Source organism: Lissotriton vulgaris, chromosome 8 (genome assembly GCF_964263255.1).
Source record: "Lissotriton vulgaris chromosome 8, aLisVul1.2, whole genome shotgun sequence".
Classification (NCBI taxonomy): domain Eukaryota; kingdom Metazoa; phylum Chordata; class Amphibia; order Caudata; family Salamandridae; genus Lissotriton; species Lissotriton vulgaris.
The window spans coordinates 1428956741-1428981009 of record NC_141696.1 but is presented as its reverse complement, the minus strand read 5'-3'; the positions used below and the strand labels follow the sequence as shown (position 1 = coordinate 1428981009).

General features: G+C 45.6%; 1 protein-coding gene across 1 annotated transcript in view; it reads left to right on the top strand.

Annotated features, from left to right (window-relative positions):
- The window catches only part of LOC147698872 (uncharacterized), a 103456-nt gene that overhangs the window by 65495 nt on the left and 13692 nt on the right, over positions 1–24269 (top strand). The window contains exon 3 of the mRNA XM_086936282.1: positions 21451–21597. Coding sequence (XP_086792408.1) covers positions 21451–21597 — 147 coding nt within the window. The remainder of the gene's footprint in view (positions 1–21450; positions 21598–24269) is intronic.

The window sequence follows — 24269 nt, the reverse complement described above, 5'->3', positions numbered from 1 at the left end:
TTAATGTATACCATGTGATTGCAACAACAAAAATAAAACTTTAAAAAAAAAAAAATGTATTCTTGTACACATTGTATGTTGGAAATGGCCATCTTTCTCCCAGATTTTTGCCGCTGAACCTGTTTTTGTTAGCCCGAGGACTCAGCACACTTTTCTCCAGCTAACCAGTGGTAAAGTGCTTGTGCCATACCTTTAAACATGGTAAACATGGCATAATCTTAATTGGGACATTTAATTTACTTATAGGTCCCTAGTATATGGTATATGGTACTACATGTATCCATAGCCATTAAATCAAATGCTACTAATGGGCTATCAGCAAAACACACAAGATGATGGATGGAATGTTGCACAATGGCAAAACATTCACCCCCAGTCACAGATCTGGGTTTAATCCATCGTTATTTTGCTCACCAAGCCACCCCAGTTCAGACATGCAAATCAGTCTTGACCCTGTGCCTCATGGGTACAGTCCAGCTCGAACTGCCAAGCCATGTCTCCTCTCGACCGGAATCAAGCATCCTAGGACCGGTTTCTGGCTATCAGCCGTCTTCTGCCAGGATAGCTTGACTCCAGTGACGTAGTGAGCACGAGTCCCACGTCTGGGCATACCCTTCCAACATAGGGTGAACAGCAAAACATAAAAGATGATGGACGGAATGTTGCACAATGGCAAAACATTCACCCCAGTCACAGATCTGGGTTTAATCCATTGTTATTTTGCTCACCAAGCCACCCCAGTTCAGACATGGCCATATGCAAATCAGTCTTGACCCTGTGCCTCATGGGAACAGTCCTGCCCGAACTGCCAAGCCATGTCTTCCCTGGACCAGAATCAAGCATCTAGGGCCGTTTTCTGGCTATCAGCCGTCTTCAGCCAGAATAGCTTGACTCCAGTGGCTTAGGGCCAGATGTAGGTAGCCAAATACCGGTCGGTAACGACCGGCATTTGGAAAATGAGATGTAGGAGTCAAAATACTACCGATTCGGTAAATACGAGTCGGTATTCTACCGATTCGGAATATTCCGAATCCTTATTTACCGAATTCATAATTACCGAATCGGTAATTAAGAAATGGTAAAAAATGACTTTCAAGATGTAGGAAACCTAAAAAATACAAAATGTCATGAAATTCGGTATTTAAGAGTCTGTAAATACCATGGATTGAAAGCAGGTGGTAACCAGGTGCAGGCTATAAAATAAGGACCCAACAGTGCAACCAGAATGGCGGCATTCTACGTCATAGCAAGGCGGCTACGGCTACAGGCAGCAGGAGAGAGGGTATGGAGAAGGGAGGAGCAAGTCTACAGGCAGAGGATAACGCTCTTCCAACTGACTGAACCATAGATACTGCAAAGGTACAGGCTACACCCCCCAAACCATCCTGGACTTGACCAGGGACCTCCACCCACTCCTGGATCACCCAACACCAAGGGTGTACGCCATTCCACCCCATGTGCAGGTGCTGTGTTGCCTACACCTGCTTGCCTCTGGGAGTTACCAGAGTGTGATTGCTGCAGTAGGTGGTGTGTCCCAGAGCTGCCTGTCCCGTTTTGTTCGAAGTTCCTTGAGGCCATGATGCAGAGAATGCATCATTATATTAGGTTCCCTGACACACCTGCGGAACTTACGAAGACCAAACAGATTTCTATCAACTGGCACACTTCCCTCATGTCATAGGCTGTAAAGCTGGCACCAACATCCCACTCTGCCCACCTGCAGCCACAGAACACATTTACAGGAACCGGAAGTCAACGCACTCAATCAATGTGCAGGTGATAGGCAACGCTGGCAACATCATAACAGACATTGTGGCCAAATTCCCAGGGAGTACCCACAACTCGTACATCTTCCAGAACAGTGGAATATACACACACCTTGTAGCTGGCGATTTCGGGGATGGATACCTGCTAGGTAAATAACGGTGACACACCCTGATAGTCAATGCAGATGGATCAGTCATGAGTATGTACCTAATGGCATTCTCTTTTCCACCTAGGTGATAGTGCTTATGCTCTGCGGTGCTTTGTTCTCACACCCTACATGAATACATCTACCCGGAATGAGAGGCGTTACAATGTGGCACACAGAGCAACATGCAGCGTTGGAGAACGCACATTTGGACTTCTAAAAAGCAGGTTCCGCTGCCTCCATAAGAGTGGAGGTGCCGGCAGTACACTCCAATCATCTGCTGCAAAATAATAGCGACCTGTGCCATGCTGCACAATCTTGCCACCAAGGAAGGCATAGAGGTCATTGATGATGGAACAGAACAGGCAGAGCCCTATGCAGCAGGAGCAGCGCCAGCAACAGATGGGAGACTGAGAGGGGCAGAGATGACACGCAGCTGTTTCTAAATAAGTAAGGAGACACAGGCAGGCTTAGTATTTGCAGTACGTAGTTTAATAGTCACTACGGCACTTTACTGATACCACACCATGGTACTACAATGTCTGTATTCCACACTGGGTGGCCACAGTTGACCTCACCGTGACCTGTCCTGTGGGTTGAGGGCATCTTCAATGTTTGCTCCCATGCACTACAGTGCGGGATGCATGAGGCTGGGTGTCAACGGTTGCAGTGGTGCCTGGCTCAGCAGATTGGCGCCTGTTGGTCCTACGAATGTCAGGAACAGGAGTGCTAAAGCCACTCCTGTTGGTGGAGTCTTCTGTGTCCCCGACACCTGTGTCTCCAGCAGTGGTTGCCTGGTGTGTGAGCAAAACCTCCATGGCAGAGGTGACTTTGCCCATCCCCCTCAACAAATCTGTGCAGCAGTGCACAATGTCATCCTGCATGGCGACAGATTAGATTAGATTAGATTGGGTTTTATAAAGCGCGCAGTCACCCGTAAGTATCCCAGCGCTAAGATCCACACATCTGAGGGTCACTGGGACAGGGGGGGGAAGTCAGATCAGGGGAAAAGGTGTGTTTTTAGCCGCTTCCTGAATCGGAGATAGTCTGGTTCCGTTCTAAGGTCGCGGGGTAGAGAATTCCAGAGGCGGGCAGTGTTAACAGAAAAGCGCCGCCCGCCCGTACGCACCTTCTTGACTCTGGGGACGGTGATAAAGTATTCCTGATCGGATCGGAGGGCTCTTGGGGCTTTGTAGGGCCTGATAAATTTTCTCAAAATAGGGGGGCCTTTGCTTTGTAGAAGTCTGTGGGACAGACAAAGAGCCTTGAACTTCACCCGCTCTCTTACTGGCAGCCAGTGGAGGAGTTTCAGGGCTGGTTTGGCAGAAGCTCTGGCCGGAGTATTGGTAAGGATCCGAGCCGCGGCGTTCTGGATCCTCTGTAATTTGTTAAGGGTTGCCTCGGGAGCGCCTAAGTAGATGGTGTTACTGTAATCCAGCCCTGATAAAATAAGGCCTTGGATTGACAGTTTCTGGGAGGCAGGAGGAAGTAGGGGCAGAATCTTCCTGTTTGATTTAATGAGCCCGAAGCAAGTTTTTTATTCACAAGCTTTTCAGCAATTTTGCTGGTTCCGGGGAGAAGGGAGATTGGCCTGTAGTTGGCCAGATCCAAGGGGTCCAGGGAGGGTTTTTTCAGTAGCGCTTTGACGACAGCCGCTTTCCAGCTCGAGGGAACAATTCCCTGTAGCAGTGAGGTATTAATGAGATGAGTGAGGGGAGGGACGATGGTCGGAGCTACTTTTTTAAGGATGCGTAGCGGAATAGGGTCCCTAGGAGATCCGCTTTTGATGGTGTCTAGCGTGGTAGCGACCTCTTCGGCTGTTACTGGTCCCCAGGAGGTTAGCCGGGGAGAGGTAGAAATCGTATTGGTTCCCTCTTCCTCGCTAAAATTAGTAGGAGGAATGGAGACAAGGATTTTCTGAATCTTTTCCTCGAAGAAGTTGGCCAGTTTGAGGCATTTTTCTTCATCTGTTTTGGGGTCTGGCGGAGTTCTAGGTCCAGAGTGAGGGGCTATAAGTAGTTCTTTTAAAATGATAAAAGTTTCCTTGCTGGAGCAAGCAGAGTTTTTTATCCTCTCCTGGAAAAATATGCTTTTAGTATTACGAAGGGCGTTTTTGTAATTTTTTAAGGAGGTATGGCAATCATCCTTCTTGGCAATCGACTTGTCCTTCCTCCAGGAGCGCTCCGTTTTTTCACATTCTTTCCGTAAAAGATTGAGTTCCGGAGTGTACCAAGGGGCAGGGCTCACTCTTTTGATTCGCTTGAGGGTGGTAGTTTTGGGGAGATGTTTGTCCAATGAAGAGGTAAGCCAAGAATTGAACTGTTTATCAGCAATGGCTGGGTCTGGGATAGGGGAGGGGAGAGAATCCCTGAGAATGGTGATCCATTCGTCTAGCACAAGTTTGTGCCAGCGCCGGTCGGTGACCCGGGTTTTAGTCTGTTGGGAAGGTGGGATGGGGAAATTCCAGAAAATGGGGATTAGAAAGTGGTCAGTCCAGGGAAGGGGCAGGGGAGAGCTAGTGGTGATGTCCATGATGTTGGTAAGGACAGGGTCCAGGAGGTGTCCCTTGTCGTGGGTGGGTCCTGCATTAACCAACCGAATATCGAAAGACGTGAGGTCACGAAGAAGTTCGGACGCGGTTAGATCTGTGGGGTCTGATATGTGAAGATTGAGGTCACCCACGAGAAGGAAGTTGGGAGAGGAGGATGCTATCTGAGAGACACTGTCAACAAGAGCACTGGGGAATTTCCCTGGAGTTCCCGGCGGGCGGTAGATCAGCAGTCCAGAGAGGGAATGGACAGGGGATATTTGAAGAGCGAAGTGGCAGCTCTCACAGTCTTCAATATCGGCATTACTGATTCTGAAAGCGAGGTGTTCTCTGTGGATTATCGCAAGGCCGCCGCCTCTGCCACGAGGTCTGCGTAGGGTTTGAATTAGGTAGCCTGGGGGTAGGGCGTTGACAATGTCAGCATCTGACCAGTCAGTGAGCCAAGTTTCTGTAAGAAACAAAACGTCCAGACCATGATCCTGAATCAACAGGTTAGTTTCATGGGCGTGCTTTGGGAGGGACCGACAATTGAGTAGGGCCATCTGTGGTCCAGAGTTACCAGAGGTGATGGTATCAGGGTTACACAGTTCACAATTAATGTAGGGTTTACCTTCTGCGTGGATGTAGCTACCGTGTGGAGAGCAAGGAGCATTTCACTCGTGTAGATCAGTCGGTCTTTTGATGAAACGGGCAGAGTAACTGGGCCTGGGTCCGGCTGGGCCCGGACGGGCCCAGACGGGCGTGCCTTAGGCGCGCCCGCTGCGCGTACGTGGAAAGCACATCTTTTATAGGCGGAGGGGGCGTGGCCTCAAGTGAGTGGGCGTGGCCACACGACCGGCTCACTCGCTGATGGCGTCAAAGACAAACAACAATCCCGCAGCAGCGTTTATCTTGGCTGCGCGGGTGATTCCAGGTAAGGAAAGTGCCCCAAAACGAAGTGCAAGCAAGGGGAGGTGGTGAGTTTTAAAAACCGATTCTAACACACAAATTTTAAAAATTACGATGCTTAGCAGCAAAATGCTCCCGGCTGTGCCTCAGGAGTAAGATCTCTGAAGAGCTTGCAATCAGCTCGATTAAGTAGGCGGAGGGGGCGTGGCCTCGAGCGAGTGGGCATGGCCACAACACCGGCTCACTCGCTGATGGCGTCAAAGACAAACAAAAATCCCGCAGCAGCATTTATCTCGGCTGCGCGGGTGATTCCAGGTAAGGAAAGTGCCCCAAAACGAAGTGCAAGCAAGGGGGGGTGGTGAGTTTTAAAAACAGATTCTAACACACACATTTTTTAAATTACGATGTTTAGCAGCAAAACGCTCCCGGCTGTGCCTCAGGAGTAAGATCGCCGGCATAGCATGGAGGTTGCTGTGGCAAGCTGGTTCACGACTTTGGTCTGTTGCCGCATGCACTGACGAACCCTGCGCCTCTCGGAGTGGTCACTATCTAGTTGTTCACAGAGGGCACTCATGCACTGTGTTATTTCCCTCATGCCCTTTACCATGGAGTGCATGCTCTCTGTCATGGAGCCAATCCCCCTGTCAATGTTCGACATCCTGCTGTTTAATATAAGCACCTGTCTATGCACTGCTAAAATGCCCTTTGCCTGCAGGTGCTGGACTTTCACCATGGTGGCCTCTAGACCACAGAAGACCTCCTCTCTATCCTGGCCTTTGCCTCTCTCCCGTACCCTACGGCCTCGGACACCAGCACACACAGCTCCAGATGAAGTCTGCTGCCCAGCGTTGTCAGCCAGAGGTAGATTTTTTGGTGTGAGAGCCTCCACATCTTCCTCATCTGACATCTCGAAGATCCTGAGAGAGGGCACATCATGCCTCCTTGGCCTTCCCAGCACAGATGACTCTGAGGTTGGTGTGGGGGAAAGTGCTGGTGGTTCCAAATGTTGTGACCCAAACAGCAGAGGTGACCGTGGCTGTGGTGTTGCGGGTCGCTCCGCTGTAGTGGCTGCCTGCGCTGTGGGTGTTTTTTCCAGAACAGTGCTTGGACCTGATCTTTCAGATGTTTTCTCCCTCATCTCCATTGCCGGTGCCCTCTCCGCCCTTTCCTGTGCTGTACTGCACGATGACTCTCCTGTGGACAGATATGGACAATGGGCCAGTGGTGTTGTTCACTTGTGTGGCATTATTAAATCACATTCATATCACACAATTGCCTAGTCCTCAACAGCTTATGGATGTAGTGTGTGGCATGCCATGCTGATTTCTATGTTAACTGCATTGATGTATGTTCCTATGACTACGTCTCCCATGATGCATTGCTGGTAAAAACTAAAACCAGTTCTGGGGTATGATGCAGACACCCACATTGGGGAAGGCGGTCAGGGAAAAGGGTGGGGATTCATGACCATGCATCTTACCTTGTTTTCTTGCAGCTCTGGCTGAGCTGTCAGCATCCTCGATCCCATGGATACTGTCTGGCTGGTGGATTCCACCAGCTGCTCCAGGTCTGTCAGTCTTGGTGCTCGGCTCCTCCCTCCACCTGTGGCTCCGGCTTCTTTCCTCAGTGTTGCAAGTTTTTTTTTGGTAATGATCCGCAGATCATACCACCTTTTTTTAGGTCATCTACGTCCCTGTGTATGACCCCAATGGCATTGACCTTGGACTGGACCTCCAGCCAGGTGTTCCGTTTTACATACTCAGCAACATGCAGAGACTGTTTGCCAAAGAGCTGGGTGTGGTGTTTGACCACCTCCTCCACCAGCACCTCCAGTTCTGCTGGGCTGAATTTCATCTTCCTCTTACGCTCAGCTCCAAACTTCTGGCCATCCTGGGACTCCATTATGCAGCTCAGCTATGCTCAGGGCAGCCTGCTCCTCTGTGTTTCTTCCAGCTCTCCAAACAGTTCAGTTGCTCCAATTAGATGCATCTAATTGGTTGGTTCCTCTGTTGATTTGTTGTGGGGTGTGGTGGGTGTTCCTGGTTGGTTGACTGGCTCACATGGGTTCTTTTTGTTTTTCCGAATCGATATTTACCGATTCGGTAAATACCGATTCGGTAAATCCCATTCATTCCTATGGGCCTGGAGGACCATGGGGTTGAATGGGAATTACCAAAACGGTATTTACCGAATCGATATATACCGATTCGGAAAATACCGATTGGGAAATCCGAATGTTACTGAATCGGTAATTTTTACCGATTTATGGCTTGGCAGTTCGGGCTGTACTGTTCCCATGAGGCACAGGGTCAAGACTGCTTTGCATATGGCCAAGTCTGAACTGGGGTGGCTTGGTGAGTAAAATAACGATGGATTAAACCCAGATCTGTGACTTGGGGTGAATGTTTTGCCATTGTGCAACATTCCGTCCATCATCTTGCATGATTTGCAAAAAACATGAACATGAAAAATTCATTATTTCGATTCCACTGATAGTTTTTTGTTGTTTTGAAGTCTAATAATTCATAAAATTGTACCCTATTCTTCTAAATTGGTGTGAGCTTTTTCTTGTGTTGTGTTTTTACTTTATTACTGTTTGCGTGCTGCATAAATACTTTACACTTTGCCTCTAAGCCAAGCCAAACTCATTTTGTGCCAAGCTAGCATAGGTTTAAGCCCAGGTTAAGTTAGTGATTTTTGTGGTTCACCTGACAGGGAGTGTGGCTGCAGTTTGAACTGGAATCACACCCTTCAATCAACAACCAAGCTTCTCACACTGGGTATGCAATTTTAAACAGCCATTTCAACCTGCCAAAATATACTTTTTGCCAGCCTTAAACTTATCTTTTTAAGAACTCCTATGGTAGGGCCCAAATGCCCTAGGGCAGCAGGCATGCTGTTTAAAAAGTAGGACATGCATATTGAATGGTTTACATGTACTGGCAATGAAAAGCCTTCAAAGTCTTTTTCCACTGTGCCAAGGCTAGCTCTCGCTTTGGAAAACCCTGGGTGACACTATAACAACTTATAGTGCTTAATTTCAATTTGAGAGCTGCTATAAAAATGATTCTGGGACTCATTTTAATAGTAATTAAAATTCTGACTTAATGGTCAAGTCGAATGTCATATTACTATTTTAAAATGGTTGTTTACACAATGTGTTTCCTGCCAAAGCCAAATGATTGTTTTCTGCCATTGGCCAGTGTCACTTTATTGCTGATGGCTCCCCTGTGGTGAGATGTGGATTATTCACAGATAGTGGACAAAGGTTGTGGGTTTGGACAGGTTGTTTCTTTATTGAGCAGGATGACCTTGGATGATATGTCCAGCCCCTGACTGAACTTTAAAGGATGCCTACCCTGTCTAAGGCAGATGTAGCTCACACCCAGGGCGGACTGTCAATAGCGGATAGCCAGGGTAGGGGTCAGTTTTGTTGTTATTGTTAATTTTGATTTGTAGAGCGCTTAATACCGGAAGGTCTCTAAGCGCTTCTAGAAGATCAGCGACCATTCCAGGGAGAGCGATGACAGTTAGGACCAAGCTTCTGTGAAGAGAACAGTTTAAAATTTTTTTCTGAAAGGGAGGAGACGATTTTCGGCACAGAGCTGGCTGGGGAGCTTGTTCCACAGTGTTGGAAGGAGGATGGAGAAGGCTCGGCCACCCTTGGTGGTGTATTTGAAGCGAGGGCAAAATAAGAGGCCCTCCGAGGAGGATCTTAGCGAGCGTCTTGGGATTAATTTCTCAAGTCGTTGTTTTATATAGGTTGGTGCCTGACCGTACAGAGCCTTGTGAGCAATTCAGAGGCCCTTGAATTTGGCCCTTTGCTTTATGGGAAGCCAGTGGAGACGTTGCAGAAGGGGTGTAGCCCGCGTGCCCCTGGGGAGTTAAAAAAATAGCCTGGCGGCTTCATTCATGACTATACGCAATTTGCCAATGAGGGAGTCTGGTAGTCCAATATAGAGTGAGTTGCCATAGTCAAGGCATGACAAAATCAGGTGGCTACCACCGTTCTCATGGTTGAGAAGGAGAGGATGGGGGAGAGTCTCCTTAATAGCCGGAGTAGTCCCACTCAAGTTCCGAACACAGTTGAAACTTGATTAGCTCGTGAGAGCTTAGCGTCCACTTTGATTCCCAAGCTTTTAACCACAGGGGCTGGGGCTGGAGCGTCACCCAGCTCCTGAGGTCAATAGAGGGAGCTCCAAGGGTTGTGAGCGTCGGTCACGGCCAGGACCTCGGTTTTGTCTGGATTAATCTTAAGTGAGTTGGCCGTCATCCAGTGAAACGCAGCACATCTTTTGCCAGGGAGTGGGCTTGTGGAGTGTTATCAATTTGCAGAATGATTTGAGTATTGTCTGCATAATTGAACACTTGGCAGTCCATTGCCGCAAGGACATTTATCAGAGGTCGGAGGTATATGTTGAATAAAAGGGGAGATAGGGCCGAGCCCTGTGGAACTCCACAGGGAATAGCCCCCCTCTTCGAGACCTGGTCGCCCATCTGAATTCTTTGGGTGTGATTTGTCAGGAATGATGTGATCCATTGTATGATGGACCCCCCAATCCCAATTGCTCTCAGTCTTTCCAGGAATAGGGCATGGTTGACCGTGTTAAAAGGAGGTCTAGGAAACAGAGCTTATTGTTGTCCAGAGTCATCCTGATCTCATCAAGCACTGATAACATCACCAATTCTGTGCTATGGTGTGCTTGGAATCCAGCCTGCCTGTCCCCTAGGAGGTGGTGAACTTCCATGAACCCGGATAGAGTTTGCAGGATATATTGCTCTAGGAATTTAGCAAGAAATGGGAGTTGGGAAATGGGTCTGTAATTTTTCATGTTGGATGTGTCGGCGCCTGACTTCTTGAGAAGGGGGATAAGTGTGGCTTCCTTAAAGTGTCTTGGAACCTTCCCTGTCTCCAGACAGAGGTTCAGCAGGGTGAGGATTTCTACCTCGATTTCTGGGAGGGCTAAATTAAAGATCCTAGGGGGGCAGGGGTCAGCAGGTGAGCCAGATTTGAATTTTGTGGCAATGCGTCATAGAGTTTCAGAGTCAAGAATATGAAAGGAAGAGAGAAGTTCTACTCTCTTTCCCTGGATACCCTCATCGTCCTTGGGGGACTGCTTGAATGGGGAATTGTCAATCTCAGTCAGGGTGTCCTGTATTTTTTTTTGAGAAGTAAGATAAAAATTGGTTGCATTGTACTTGGTTTGATGGTGTTGTCAGCGATTGTTTTTGGCTTAGTTCTTTCAGGATTTTAAATGTTTCTTTTTGTTTGTTGGTTGCTACTAGGATCCTGTTTTCATAATATTCCACCTTTCTACGAACAAGCGCTCTTTTGTAAGTAGCAACTTTGGCTCTATACTCTATGAGGGCCAGAGGCTCATAGTTTTTACACCACTATCATTCATGTTGTTGGAGCGAGGGTTTCACGGCCCTGAGTGCCTCTGAGTACCAAGGAGCACCTTTGCCTTTGTTACTAGTTACTAGTTTATGGGGCTAGCTTATTGATGGAGGAGGGAAGCCGGCTGGAGAAGACTTCGGACCATTCATCAATGTCCGCTGTCTCCGGCCTCCTAAAGGTGCTGTCTCAGAGGGTGCTAACTAGTGTTGGGCCCTCCATTTTTGACCAACTACAAACATATTTACAGTCCGGAGGGGGTTGTGCATAGCGCCTAGCTAGGGGGAGTAAAAGGTTGATACAGTGGTGGTCTGACCAGGTGGAGTGTGGACCAGACCAGGTCTAGGACATGTCCAAGCTCATGAGTGGGAGTGTTGACTAGCTGGGTAAGCCCGAGAGTGGTGAGCGTCTCCTCTAGCTGTCGGGGCTGTGGGCCTCTGGGTTGTTGGTCCCAGTGGTAGTTAAAGTCCCCAAACACCACAAGTTATTGGCAACGTGAGCGGAGGTTAGAGACATATTCGGTCAGGAGGTCTACGAAGCGCGGGGGCATTTGGGTGGGCGATATGCTAAGGTGATGCTGGATGAGTGGTGACAGACCTTGACAGTTAGAATATCTGCTCCTTCTAGGGTTTCTCCATACACCATTCCCATGGTCAGGTGATTTTTGAACAGAAAAGCCACCCCACCTCCTCTTTTACCTGCTGGCCAGTTTTTCAAGATGGCGTCGTGGCTCTCGGGTAGTGCTTCCACGATGGTGGGGCCAGAGTCTTCATCTAGCCACGTTTCAGTGAGACCCAGAATGTCAGGGGCCTAATTTTGTCATTTTGTAGGAGAGTGTGGATCTCAATGGCATGTTTTTGAAGAGAACGTGTATTCAGGACTATGAGTTTCAGAGTATCATTGCCGCTAGGCTTAAGGTGGTCCGGGTTTTGTAGCGGGTTGGCGTTGGGTGTCTCCCCCCAATGGGATGAGGAGGCCTTCTCTCTTGAGTGCTGTTACTTTCTCAGATTTTAAGGGGCAAGGTCTGAGTGCAAGGGTTTTTGATTAATTACTTGTATATGTCCGGGGATTGGCCAGGCGGCCCCACACGCGCTGCGCGCGGCCACTGCGCGTCCGCTCCAGCGTGCACTTTTATGCCTCCGTGACCCCTGGATCCTCCCCGCCAATCAACCCTGCTGTGCAGCAGCTGACACCCTCACGGTCGCTAGACCAGGTGAGTGCGTGCAGGGAATGGAGGACAGGTCAGGAAGAGCACTGGGTGCATAGCGCGGCAATTTACATGCAGATAGTGACACTCAAATGTTTAAAAAACCTTTGACGTTTTAAAAACGAGAGAACAGAGCTAAAATCACCGATATGCAATGCCTGGGCTAGTGCGTCTTCTTTTTGGCCCCAGTAGGCTGGTTTTGTTTCTGGGGGTGACAATATCAGCCCCCTGTACCAAAATCGTCCGAAACTGGCCCTAGCAAACAGCTCAGCTGTGCTCCCCCCTCCGAGGGGGTCAGCCGAGCAATTATCCAGGGACTATTTCAGTTCCCAGCACGGCCCTGCTCACACCTCGGCCTGCTTTGCCTTTTTCTTGTGAGCCAGCTTGGCTCCAACCTCAGTGGGAGGGGAAGGTGCACCAGAACTTGTTTAGAGCGACCATGATGGCTGTTTTCCCATTTCCATAGCCACACCTCTGGTGGGCACAGGGGGCTCTGACTAGGGCAAGAAGTGCCCTGCTATGTCGGGTTTAGGGAACAGTAAATACAGTCGGATAGCTTACAGTAACACACACATAAGAAGCGATGACAAAGTGGGTAGGGTCACCTCAGGGAACTTCTACCCCATCATTTAGGCAGTGGTCAGGAGTTTCTTCCATGGACAGCTGGCACTGGGCATAAATGTGGCAACCAAGAACTCTCCTCAGAACACTCCTAGGACCTGTGAAAACCAGAAGAAGGACTGTCCAGCTATAGCCTAAAGGAAGATTGGATGAAAAGAAATTCAGTCTTCACAGAAATCATTTTAATCGGGCAGTGCACAGGGTGATGTTAAACAAATTCGACAAATACCCCATGTTTCATTCATTCCATTATGACATTTTTTGCAAGGGACCATTTTTGTGTGGAGTGAAATGTAAACAGTTTTCAGGAATATTTCAGAGGAGCGTGATGTCCCCCAGTACCAGCCTGCGACGGGACTGGAAACTAGAAACGGCATAATTGTAAGTAGAGATAAGAGACAGGGGAAAAAACAATAGCACCTGATTTTCCCACTGAACCCATTAAAGTTTCAATAATGTGCAGCCATGGTTTCATTTATCTACAATATTCAACTAGCGCAAAATATCATTTTCCCAGATGCCCTATTTGTGACTGCAGAATTCTACCGAGTTCATGTTGCAAACTTCTACAATAGTATCTTTGTTAATTCCAAAATGTTCACGTTGCCACGTTCAAGATCAATAGAGAACCGGGCGTGGCTTGCGCGCCGCTGTGATATGGCGTGTTGCGCTTGAGCTCCGGGGTGAGTTGATCCCGTGGAGCGTTTATCTCCGTCTCTTGGTGCCCTCTTGACCGGAAAATCCACACACCTACGGCGGAACATGTGCTGATCTCCACGACGCTGTTTTTCCGCGATTTTAATCATCGGAATTATGCGTTCTGCTTCAAGCCTCGCAGACGCTCGCATTCCTGAGGAGCGGCCGCCATTTTGCCGCGTATGACGTTCCTGTCATCTGTCTTCTGAGGCGCCGCCGCGGATACAATTTAACAGTCTTTCGTGTCTGTCGAAAGGTTTCTTCACACAACGGCTACAATGGTAACATTTATGATTTTTTTCTAATGTTACTTCTTGCTGCTTGGCTGGGTTCGAAGCTGCTCACAGTTTTTGTTCTCTCTTCACTGATTAATTGTGATGCTCAGGTCGCTATATTGAGGTGTTTTCCTGTTTATTTATGCTCATATTTCAACCGCTAGATTAGAGTAGCGTGTTTTGAGCGTGAATTGCCTCTTTTTTCACTGTTTCTGGCTATTTTGCGCAACTCTGGTGCTATACTCTATCCCAGGGGTATTTTTATTAGTCTCCTGCTACAACACTGTCACTATGAGTCGCTCCTTGAATAGCAAAGACTCTAAAGACCCGGGCACATCTTTGAAGCGACTTAAGTCAGTCTCTCCGACTCCTGAATCGCCTCAGGCGGACAATACCTCCACATTGGACACCATCTTGGCGCGCCTCAATGAGGTTCATGATATTGCGCAGTCAACCAAAACTAACACTGACCTATTACAAGTGGAAGTGTCTGCTATCAGGAATGATTTTAAAGCCCTTTCTCTACGTGTATCAGCGACAGAAACACGGATAAGTTCCGCTGAGGATGGTATGCAAAAGCAATCCAGGTCCCTTTCTCAAATGGAGCGGTCTATGGCGGCGATGCGCAGAGACCTCACGGAGCAGGAGGACCGTAATAGGAGATCTAATCTGCGTATTTTTGGCCTACCGGAGGACTCAGAGAAATCATCCTCCTCCATGATTGAGTTCTTATCTCATTGGATTCCTGATACACTTCAACTATCTTTCCACAGAGACTTTGAGATTGAAAGAGCACACCGTGTTCCAACGTTCCGTTCTAAGGCAGCCACCCAGCCAAGAGCAATCATTTTTAAGCCCTTACGACATCAACACACTGAGCTGATTTTGTCTCATATGCGCAAGATTAAACAACTCAACTGGGATGGTCATCGCATATCCATTTCACAAGACTTTGCCAGAGACACGGTCATAAGACGGAAAGGCTTCTTGAATCTTCGAAAACGTCTCACTGACTTAGGCATTCCTTTTTCCTTTTCTGGTCCATCCAAGTTTCGCATTACATATAAAGGGCGTTCCAGAATCTTCGATGAACCGGCAGACTTGGCAACGTTCTTAGACAACCAGGAGGAGATAGAGATGGAGATTCAAAGAGCAACGACGCAGACTCCTGGGACCTCAGGGACCTGATTTGCTGTTCTCTCTACTTCTGCTTATGTCTTTTTCTGGATGGTTACCTTCTCTTTTTTTTTTCAGTTATGCTTTCATGTTGATCTACACCTCCGCTATTGTATGTCCTCTCTCTGTTCTTCTTTTTATACTACTCTGATAGATTTCCTTCTTTCTAGTATCTGACTTCTCCTTCTTTTTTCTCTTCATTATCCTTCGACAAATTTCTTGTAGATCCTTTCAATTTTCTCTTCTTCTTTCTTCTACCCGTCTTCTCTGCTTTCGTGCGTATTTGTACCTCTTTTTCAGCTCCTTCTTTCTTGCTCCTATCTATTTTTATTACGGTGTGTTTCACTTATATTGTTGCTGTTTATACTTACTAGTTACCTGCACTTTTTATAGTTATTAGTTGCAGATTTATTGTCTATAATTCAAGTATTATTACCTCTTTCAATAGCATTGTGTATTATATTTGCATTGCACTATGTAGCATTGTACTATCGTGGTGTAGACTTCTCCTTTTTCTTTCTGCTTTTTTTCATCTTCCCTCTCGTTTTCTTTCTCGTTTCTACATGCTGTTCTCATACACCTTTTTTTTTTTTTTTTTTTTTTTTTTTCTTTCCTCTTATGTACCTCCATTTTATAGTATAGTTATAATTAGGTGTTTTTGTATGATTCATATGCGATTTCAGTGCATATTTGTTCCTCTATTCACAAAATGATATATGTTATTAAGATGTTTCGTACATAATTAGGCTTTTCCTATATTTTATAGTATTGTTATTTCAGTCATACTCTTGCGCTTGCTGGGGTACTGTTATTCTACTCTGAGTGTTATTTTTCTTCTAATAGCAATATAGTATCTCATTATAAAATGTATTTCTATGTGTATGGTTTATATATTGCTTTTTAGCTCACTGACAGTTGTTTTTCTTTCATAATGGGCTAGTCTTCTTTACCAACTTTTGCTCCTCGTACGGGTCTTCGACTCGCCTTTTCCACGTTCTCCCTTGCATGATATGGGTCTCTTTTAGACCTCCCCCTCTGCCTCGTTTCTCTCTCTTCTCTACTCTTTCTTCTCTCCTTCTGGCTTTTCTTTTTTCATGGTTCTCCCACAAGGTTGCTCCCGTAACATCTATTTTGTTTTGTGGTTGGTCTACTATATTTTTGTACCTCGTCCTTTCTCTGTTATCATTGTTGTCTTCGAGTGTATCCCCTTCAGTTATATGCCAGGTTTAAATGTACTATCCCTTAATGTTAAGGGGTTAAATCATCCGGTCAAACGATCTAAAATCTTAGATTATTGTAAATCTCTCTCAGCGGACTTAGTCCTATTTCAAGAGTCTAAGATTACTAGTAGAGAAGCGTTATTCTTGAAGAAAGAATGGGTGTCGGATGTGGCTTGTTCAGATGCATCTGGTAAACGCAATGGTGTGGTTACGTTGGTTTCGAGAAATTCGGGTCTATCGATTCTCTCTTCTGAGCATGACTCAGATGGTCGATGGCTCTTATCTAAATTATCAGATGGACAACATGAGCTGTTTGTTATGAATATCTATGCTCCGAATATTGATAACCCTGCTTTTTGGAAATCCATTTCTAAAAAATTGCATGATACCCCACATGCTGGTAATCTTATTGTTGGTGGGGATTTTAACTTACCTATGGATCCTTTATTGGACAGAAATTCCGCATTTCAGTTTCGTCCGCCTAAAGCACACAAACAGATGCTTAACATGTGTTCCATTGCTAAATTGCATGATATTTGGCGTCTCCATAATCCCACTGGTAGTGACTTTTCTTTCTTTTCCTCCCCTCATTCTTCATTCTCTCGCATTGATTATCTCCTAGTTCACTCTTCTCTTGTCTCAGCTTCTTCTTCCCCGCTTATACATCCCATTGTCATCTCCGACCATGCTGCGGTCACTTTTACGTTATCGTCCTTTGCTCCGAAACCACGTGGTCGTTCCTGGAGACTTAATACGGAGGTGTTATATGACTCTACCCAAGTGGAAGAATTTTCCAAGGATATAAACACTTTTTTCCGTGAAAATGAGGTTTCTGTATCTTCTCCAATAATTCTTTGGGACTCTTTTAAATGTACTTTCCGAGGCCAAGTTATTGCATGCATGTCCAAACGCAATTTAGCGATTAAAAAAGAACTTACTGACTTATCATCTGAAATCAAGACTCTGGAGGCTTCCTTTAGGCATACTAAAGATCCGACTATCCTACAACAAATTAAGCTTCTAAAATACAAATATAATACAATTGTCACTAAAAGAGCGCATGTTGGTTTCCAAGCACAAAAGTCCAAAAAATTACTCTTAAAGAATCGGGCTGGCAAACTTTTGGCTGCTACATTAAAATTCCAAGACTCCTCATCTAAATCCTCTCAGATCTCTTCTATTAAAGATCATAATGGCTCTAAAAAATTCCAAACTGAGGAAATTCTTGAAGTTTTTCGTGATTTTTATAACAAATTGTATACCCCCTCTAACCAAGCCTCTTTTGACACATGTCAAGATTTTTTAAAATCAATTCCGATTCAATCAGTATCAGAGGAAGATCGCTCCACTCTAAATGAACCTATCTCACCTGAGGAAATAGTTTCTGCCATCAAAGCCACCCGTTCGGGGAAAGCGCCGGGCCCTGATGGTTATCCGATCTTATTTTATAAAACCTTTCTCCCGTTGCTTGTTCCTAAATTACAGGTTGTCTTTGACGCTTTTGTTCGTAATGGTTCTGTCTCTGGTACGGCTGCTGAAGCCACCATAGTGGTGATCCCAAAAGAGGGGAAGGACCATTCGGACCCTAAGAATTTCCGCCCTATTTCACTTCTCAATATGGAAGCGAAGATTTTTGCTAAAATCCTGGCTAAACGTCTAGAATCCTTTATTCCCAACTTAGTCCATCCCTCCCAAACTGGTTTTGTTAAAGGTAGGCTAGCAAGAGACAATATTCGCACTTTTTGCCATATTATTGGGGCGGCCAAGCGATCCCAACTACCGGCCGCGGCCTTGGCCCTCGATGCGGAAAAGGCCTTCGATAAGGTTTCTTGGCCGTTTCTTCGAGCTGTTTTACATGCACATAACCTTGGGGAATCATTTATTAACATGGTAATGTCTTTGTATTCCCAACCTAAAGCTAATATTAGAGTTAATGGTTCTACATCCTCTTTTTTTAATCTTTGCCAGGGCACGAGACAAGGATGTCCTTTATCCCCTCTCTTGTTTTTGTTATCTATCGATCCTCTCCTTCGGCTGATTGATTTACACCCCGATATCAAAGGGTTCTCTTTTGGCCCTCATTGTCTTAAAACTGCAGCCTACGCTGACGATGTTCTCATTTTCTCGGACGATATTGCGTTAGCCATTCCTGCTATCTCCGACACCATTTCTTTGTTTTCTAAAGTTTCAGGATATACCCTAAATAAAGACAAGACAGAAATGTTCCCTTTAAATGCCTACTGCTTTCCTGCGCATATGGGTTCGGCTGGCTTTAAATGGCAAGCTACTCATCTTAAATATCTAGGCATTTATTTCTGTTCGACACTACATACAACGGTTACGTATAATGAGTCTCAAACTCTGGCTAAAGTTCGTCGTCTTCTGGACACATGGTCTCCAAAACATATTTCATGGTGGGGGCGCCTACAAACCCTTAAAATGATGATCACGCCGATTATCAATTTTGTCTCTTCCATGATTCCGATTAAATTATCTGACTCTTTTTTTCGGGAAATCGATGGTATCACCTCCAAATTTTTATGGAGCGGGAAACGTGCTCGGTTAGCATACAAATATCTACGTAGACCCTGTGATATGGGAGGTTGCAATTTCCCGGATTGGGAGAAATACCAGACTGCTTTTTTGGCCTCGCAAGGTGCCCTATGGTTTTCTCCCCCAACCCGTCATATTCCTCTATGGCTACTCATAGAACAGGATTTAGCTGCTCCCTTACCACTTGCCTCTTTTTGTACTACTTCCACTCTACATATTCTGTTCTCCCGATCTATCATTATTGATACAATTGTCGCAATTAAGAAAGTGGACAGGAAGATGGCATTTCCTCTGCACAAAACTAGATGGTCTTCTATTTGGCGTAACTCCAAAATTAAAATCAATATCACTCCCACACTCATGTCGTATTGGGCGTTGAAGGGTGTCTCTCTGGTACAACATCTGTATAATGATTCTGGTGAGCCCTTACCTTTCTCCACCTTAGCGCTCAAACACTCTCTAACAAATCTAGACTTCTATACTTTTCTTAAAATCAAGGTTGCGATCTCGAAAACTCGTCTTCACCCCTCCTCGTCCACCATCTCACTGTTTTCTATTTGGTTCAAAGCGGGTCATGTTGCTTCTCACATATATAGGTTTCTATCCTCTACTTCGCTTCCTGATCAGACGGTTGCACAGCAAAAATGGTCGCGTCATTTTGATCACAATATTACGGATCATATCTCCTCCGAAGCTTGGCAATCCATTGGCAAATTAGCGTTACGTAACAAAATAGCTCCTTCCTTAACACAGTCCAAGTTTTTCTCGATCAATCTACTCCACTGGACTCCGGTCCGTCTTCACTCTCTCAACCTTAAAGAGGATGACCTCTGTTGGAGTTGTGGCGTTGAGGCAGGTGATTTTCCACATATGTTCTTTAACTGTTCCTTACTTAAATCTTTCTGGGACCTTATTCAGCAACATTTGTCTCTTATTTTTGACATTGAGCTCCAGCTCTCTTTTCCTTTAGTTATTTTAGGCCCCTGGGCGGCTCCTACACCTCTTCCCCTTGATCCATTGCAACTACAACTGTTAGACCTTCTTTTATCTGTAGCGATCAAAGTTATCCTTATGGATTGGAAGTCTTTCTCGTCTGTTTCCTATCATACTTGGTGGGCATGGGTTTCCTTCTTACGCAGTGCTCACACCTCAGTAGATCTAGCACACCTGTCACCTTCCATCTCTAGTGGGGTCTGGGCAACGCTGGATGACTATATGGAACTCTCTGCGAATGGTGTAGTCCCTCAATTTCCTGCTGTTATGTCTACCTAATTTTTGTCTGGTTGTTGCGTTACATTGGGTTGTTCCTGTGGGATTCCTTCTTTCTTTCTTCCTCTTTCCTGTCCTCTCCTCCCGTTCCTTCCTTCTGCTGCTTTTTTCCTTGCTCGCCTTCCTTCTTCCTGTTGTTCCTATTACCTTCCCCCGCCCCTATCCTAATCTTAGGGTCTGATACGTTCTACGTTCTGAATAATGTATTTCTCTATTGGCTCAATTCATTACCTTCATTTTAGGTGCCTGTTTCTCCAATTTTACTTACATTGTGCTTACTTAATGATCAAATATTTTCCATGGTTTCACGTTTTTTTTTTTTTCTTCTCATATTGGAATGTATCGCCTCTTTGTATTTTGTTGGTTGTTATTTGGATCATTATTTCTCTCAATAAAATCCTCTTGAAATGAAAAAAAAGATCAATAGAGAACCGGTATACTTAAAACACACCCTTCATGTCTTAACTTGAACACTTTTCAGCTTTCCACAACACTACACAAGCAGAAGGTCCCGTTTTCTGCGCATCTGGAAGAATTCACACTTCAGAAGCGTGAGTTCGCATAATGCATTGTGTTTCACTAACTCGAGCTGATGGCCCTGGATCGCTGGCGCGTCATCTCTGTGGGGTTTATGGAGTCTAGCTCGAACCATCCATTACACTTACTTTCCACTGTGTCTTCAAAGGCACTGGCAGGACAGGGGCCATGGGGCAGAGAGATGTTTTCTCTCTCTACCTCGCTCTTTTTCCAGGATGCGATGCCCATCAGGGGTCACTTTAGGCCTCCGAATCATAACTCCAATGGGGTCTCCTCCAGAAATCTCGTGCTTTCTTGCAGATGTGGCAACGCCTTTTAAGAGGATTCTGCCTTAGTGCCTCAGACAATGGGAACAAGGTGCCTTGATGGTGTGCCACATAATCCATGAAGGACAAGTGCCCGGGGAGGAGTGGTGCAAACCAATCAGGGAAGGCTTCATATCCTTTCCCTGAGCGGAAAAGAAATGGCTGTCCGGTATAGAAACAGCAGTATGGACCATATGATGAGCAACATTCTAGGGTTCTGTGACCGACGTGTTGCTACACACTCGGGATCAATGCACTCAGCACCCTGTGGCTTTTTTTACAAGCCCCTTGCGCCGCCGGGACATCACTTTTTCCTACGTTAAAAGTGACGCACCGGCGGCGCAAGGGGCTTGTAAATAAGCAATCCTGCTTCCCACAGAACTATTGGGACCAGGCGGGCAGGAATCTGCTGCCACCTCCCATAAAGCACACAGAGGGAAGTGGGCATTTCTGTGGCACTGAAGTATGTTTGTGCGTGCGTGGTGACCCTGCCCAGGGAAGTGAGGCGAGCCACCCAGATTAGGTTGCCGTGATTGTGCACAACACGAGGGTGGAGGTGCCAATCAACACGAACAGAGCGATGCACTGATTTGTCACAATAAGATAACGCAGAGTCAGGGCCCCGCAGCGGGAGTGACTCACCCGCGTGCACACTGAGTATATCAGCGCCCATGAGCGTCTTGGCAGAGGTTGCAAAGCAAGCAATAGGTTTCGACTTTTTCACGCACAGGCCCACCTTTGGAGCAGTTTTGCAATCATAAAAATACAAAGGTGGAGTAAAGGCCCATCAACCCCGCCCTCACCAAACACCAGCAAATATTAAACAAACAAGAAGGAGCGAATATAATGTCCCCCTTTGAATGGGTCCCCATCCCAGTGTGCATTCCCCCTGGTGAGCAGAGGACAAGGAGTCATCATGGGGTACAAGGTGTTCTGCTTGCTGGCCGTCGTCCTGGTGTTAGGGCTCAGCGCTGTGACAGAGGGGCACGCACCAGGTGAGCGAGGTTATTGCCTATTGTCATTTTTTTCCTTTGATTTTGGATTCTGTCCTGGCAACAAAAGAAAGTAGCGATGTTATTTTTATATTGTCAAGCAAAAAAGTCAGACTTGCCATTAATAGTACTCATGCAAATTAGAATGGAGTGAAAATAATGACAGTTTTGTATTTTTGAGTGCCAAAGTACCACTGCACAATGGCTGATTTAAAGGGGGCGTCTCGTCGAATTCAAACAGGCTTTTAATAAGCAATCCCAATGACATTTTAAAACAAATGCTACACATACCGTGGAGAGGGCTGGCTTTGAGATGGTTGTGCTACTGAATGTCGACACCGACAATATTGTGGTACAAGAATATCGAGCACAAAATATTGGGGGAAAAATGCTGAAAGGTAAATATAGCTTAAATGGCTGAGATGGCTGTCTTCTGAATTATGTCACAATAGTGATTGGTGAGGCTGCAAAGTTGGACAAATAGATAAGATTTTTACTTTAAACAGGAAGATCCCTTTAAGAATACCATACTGGCCTTGCATAAATGGATAGGGAGTGTTGGAACGTGGATTATTAGTAGGGGTAAGTACCTACCTACGACTCATAATAAGGCCCCCAACAAAATATAAGGTCCAGTCAAGGTCTCAAAAGATTAGCCCCTGGCTCAACACTTGCTAGCTGGCTGTGAGCAGGCAGGCTTAACTCAGGATACAGGTATGTAAAACATTTAAAAAGACTAACACATTAAATAAGTAAGACACAAGACACACAATAAAAATACAAAATATTTTTATCTTTAACATGACAGTATAATTACAAAAATTCAATGTAGGGTACCGGAGATATTAATTTTGAAAGATTAAACACTTTCCAGTGCACAAAAACATACAGCGACATCTGGCCAAGCTTGATCGGGACAAAGACAAATTTTGAGGCCAACCGCGATGGAGCCCTGGTTGGATACACAAAGCGGGAGGCCCCACTGAAAATGGTATCTTCATACTTAGAAACTTTTCTGGAGGATTTCTCATGTCATTGAGCGAGGCTCCCCTTCAGGCTGGAATTTGCGTCGATATCGGCTGCTTGGCTTAGCGCGAGGCCTCCGTGAAATCCTGTAGGTCCTAAGGTTTTTTTCAATCTTTGCTTTCCAACATTAGCATGAACGTTTTTTGACCTTTGCGCAAATTTGCAAACACAATCTTTGTGAATTGGTCTCGGTTCTTCTCCTGCCCAATTCCATTGTGCATAGAAACGATCTGAAGAAGGTATACTTGCAGAGAAATAGTTTACACAACTTTTCTAGTCTGGCTAGCTTCAGTCAGAATGAAAATAGACTCACTATGTGGAGAAAACCTTAGGCAAAGACTAAGTTACACTGTTAATATTCTCAAGTTTCATGGAAGGAAATATCAACATTTTGCTGGAGAAAATAAATGCACCCTCCCACCCCTCTGACTTTAGGCATTACATTTTCTGCACCCAGGTGCTTACCTACTAATGAGCCTCTTTCGCATCCTTACCACTGGATCTGTCAGCTTAGCCTATAACCCATATCACTGCATGGGCAGACTGATGATAGAAGCATGCAAAGTGGCAAGACTATGCTTCTGCAAATTTCCTGCAACTTTGGAAAAAAAAATAGAAAAAGGTCATAAAATTTCAACAAATCTCAAAACAACTGAAGGGAAAATGTATGCGAAAAAATGTTTTTTGTGAAAAATAGCAAAAACATTTACTTTTTGCAGACTAGTTCTTTCCTAGCATTATAGAATAAACATTCAGAGGATCTACGGCCGCTGTGATGTACCCACCAACTCTTTGACTTAACACCGTAGCGTATGCGAAACTTTAGATATGTAGAACAGTAGCCTTGGTTTTAGCTTTGTATTATTTTTCTTATTATTCAAAAAGTGTGCACCAGAAAATGTAATGGCTGCTTGGTGCTGGAGAAATTGAGTCATCATGACTACAATGAACCTAAGAGCACAAACATATCTGTACACTGCTAGTTTAACTTGTGAATATGTTGACCAGGGATGGCGACAGCAGACCTGGCATGGACACATCAATTACTTTCTTGCTCGGATGACACTCTCATGCCCATTCAGATGACACACATTTAGGGTGACATGTACTAACATTTCAGGCTGTGTTTTGTGTCATTTCGGTGCAAAATCTTTTTTTTTCCAATTTACTTTCCAACACAAAACTTGTTTACGGTTGTATGATGTTACAACGCAATCTTTTAGATTGCGGTACATCACAACACATCTTTTACAACGCAAGTCGTTACCACGACTTGCGCTGTAGGGTGCTGGACTTAGGAATAGTAACTTCACTTGATCACCACTGCGTGTAAATCCAAAATAGATTAAGGTCTATTTCCCTGTGAAAGTTTATTTAGTAGGTGGTTGATAATAGCTGTGGTCCACTTAAAATAGTTATGTCATTAAAAATTAAATGGTCAGTTGAATGGTTATATGCTCCGTGCAGTTAATTAGCAGTCTTCTTTAACAGCTTCATAGAGAGCAGAGCTTTCTATCCTACTGGAACAGCTTTGACGAATAGCCACGTACCTGGGTCAGTTGGTATGTTCTACACGTCCCAGGTACACTTTCAGGCAACAGTCCCAGCTGGCCAATCCCAGGCCAAACCTCTGCCTCCCATGGGTCCCT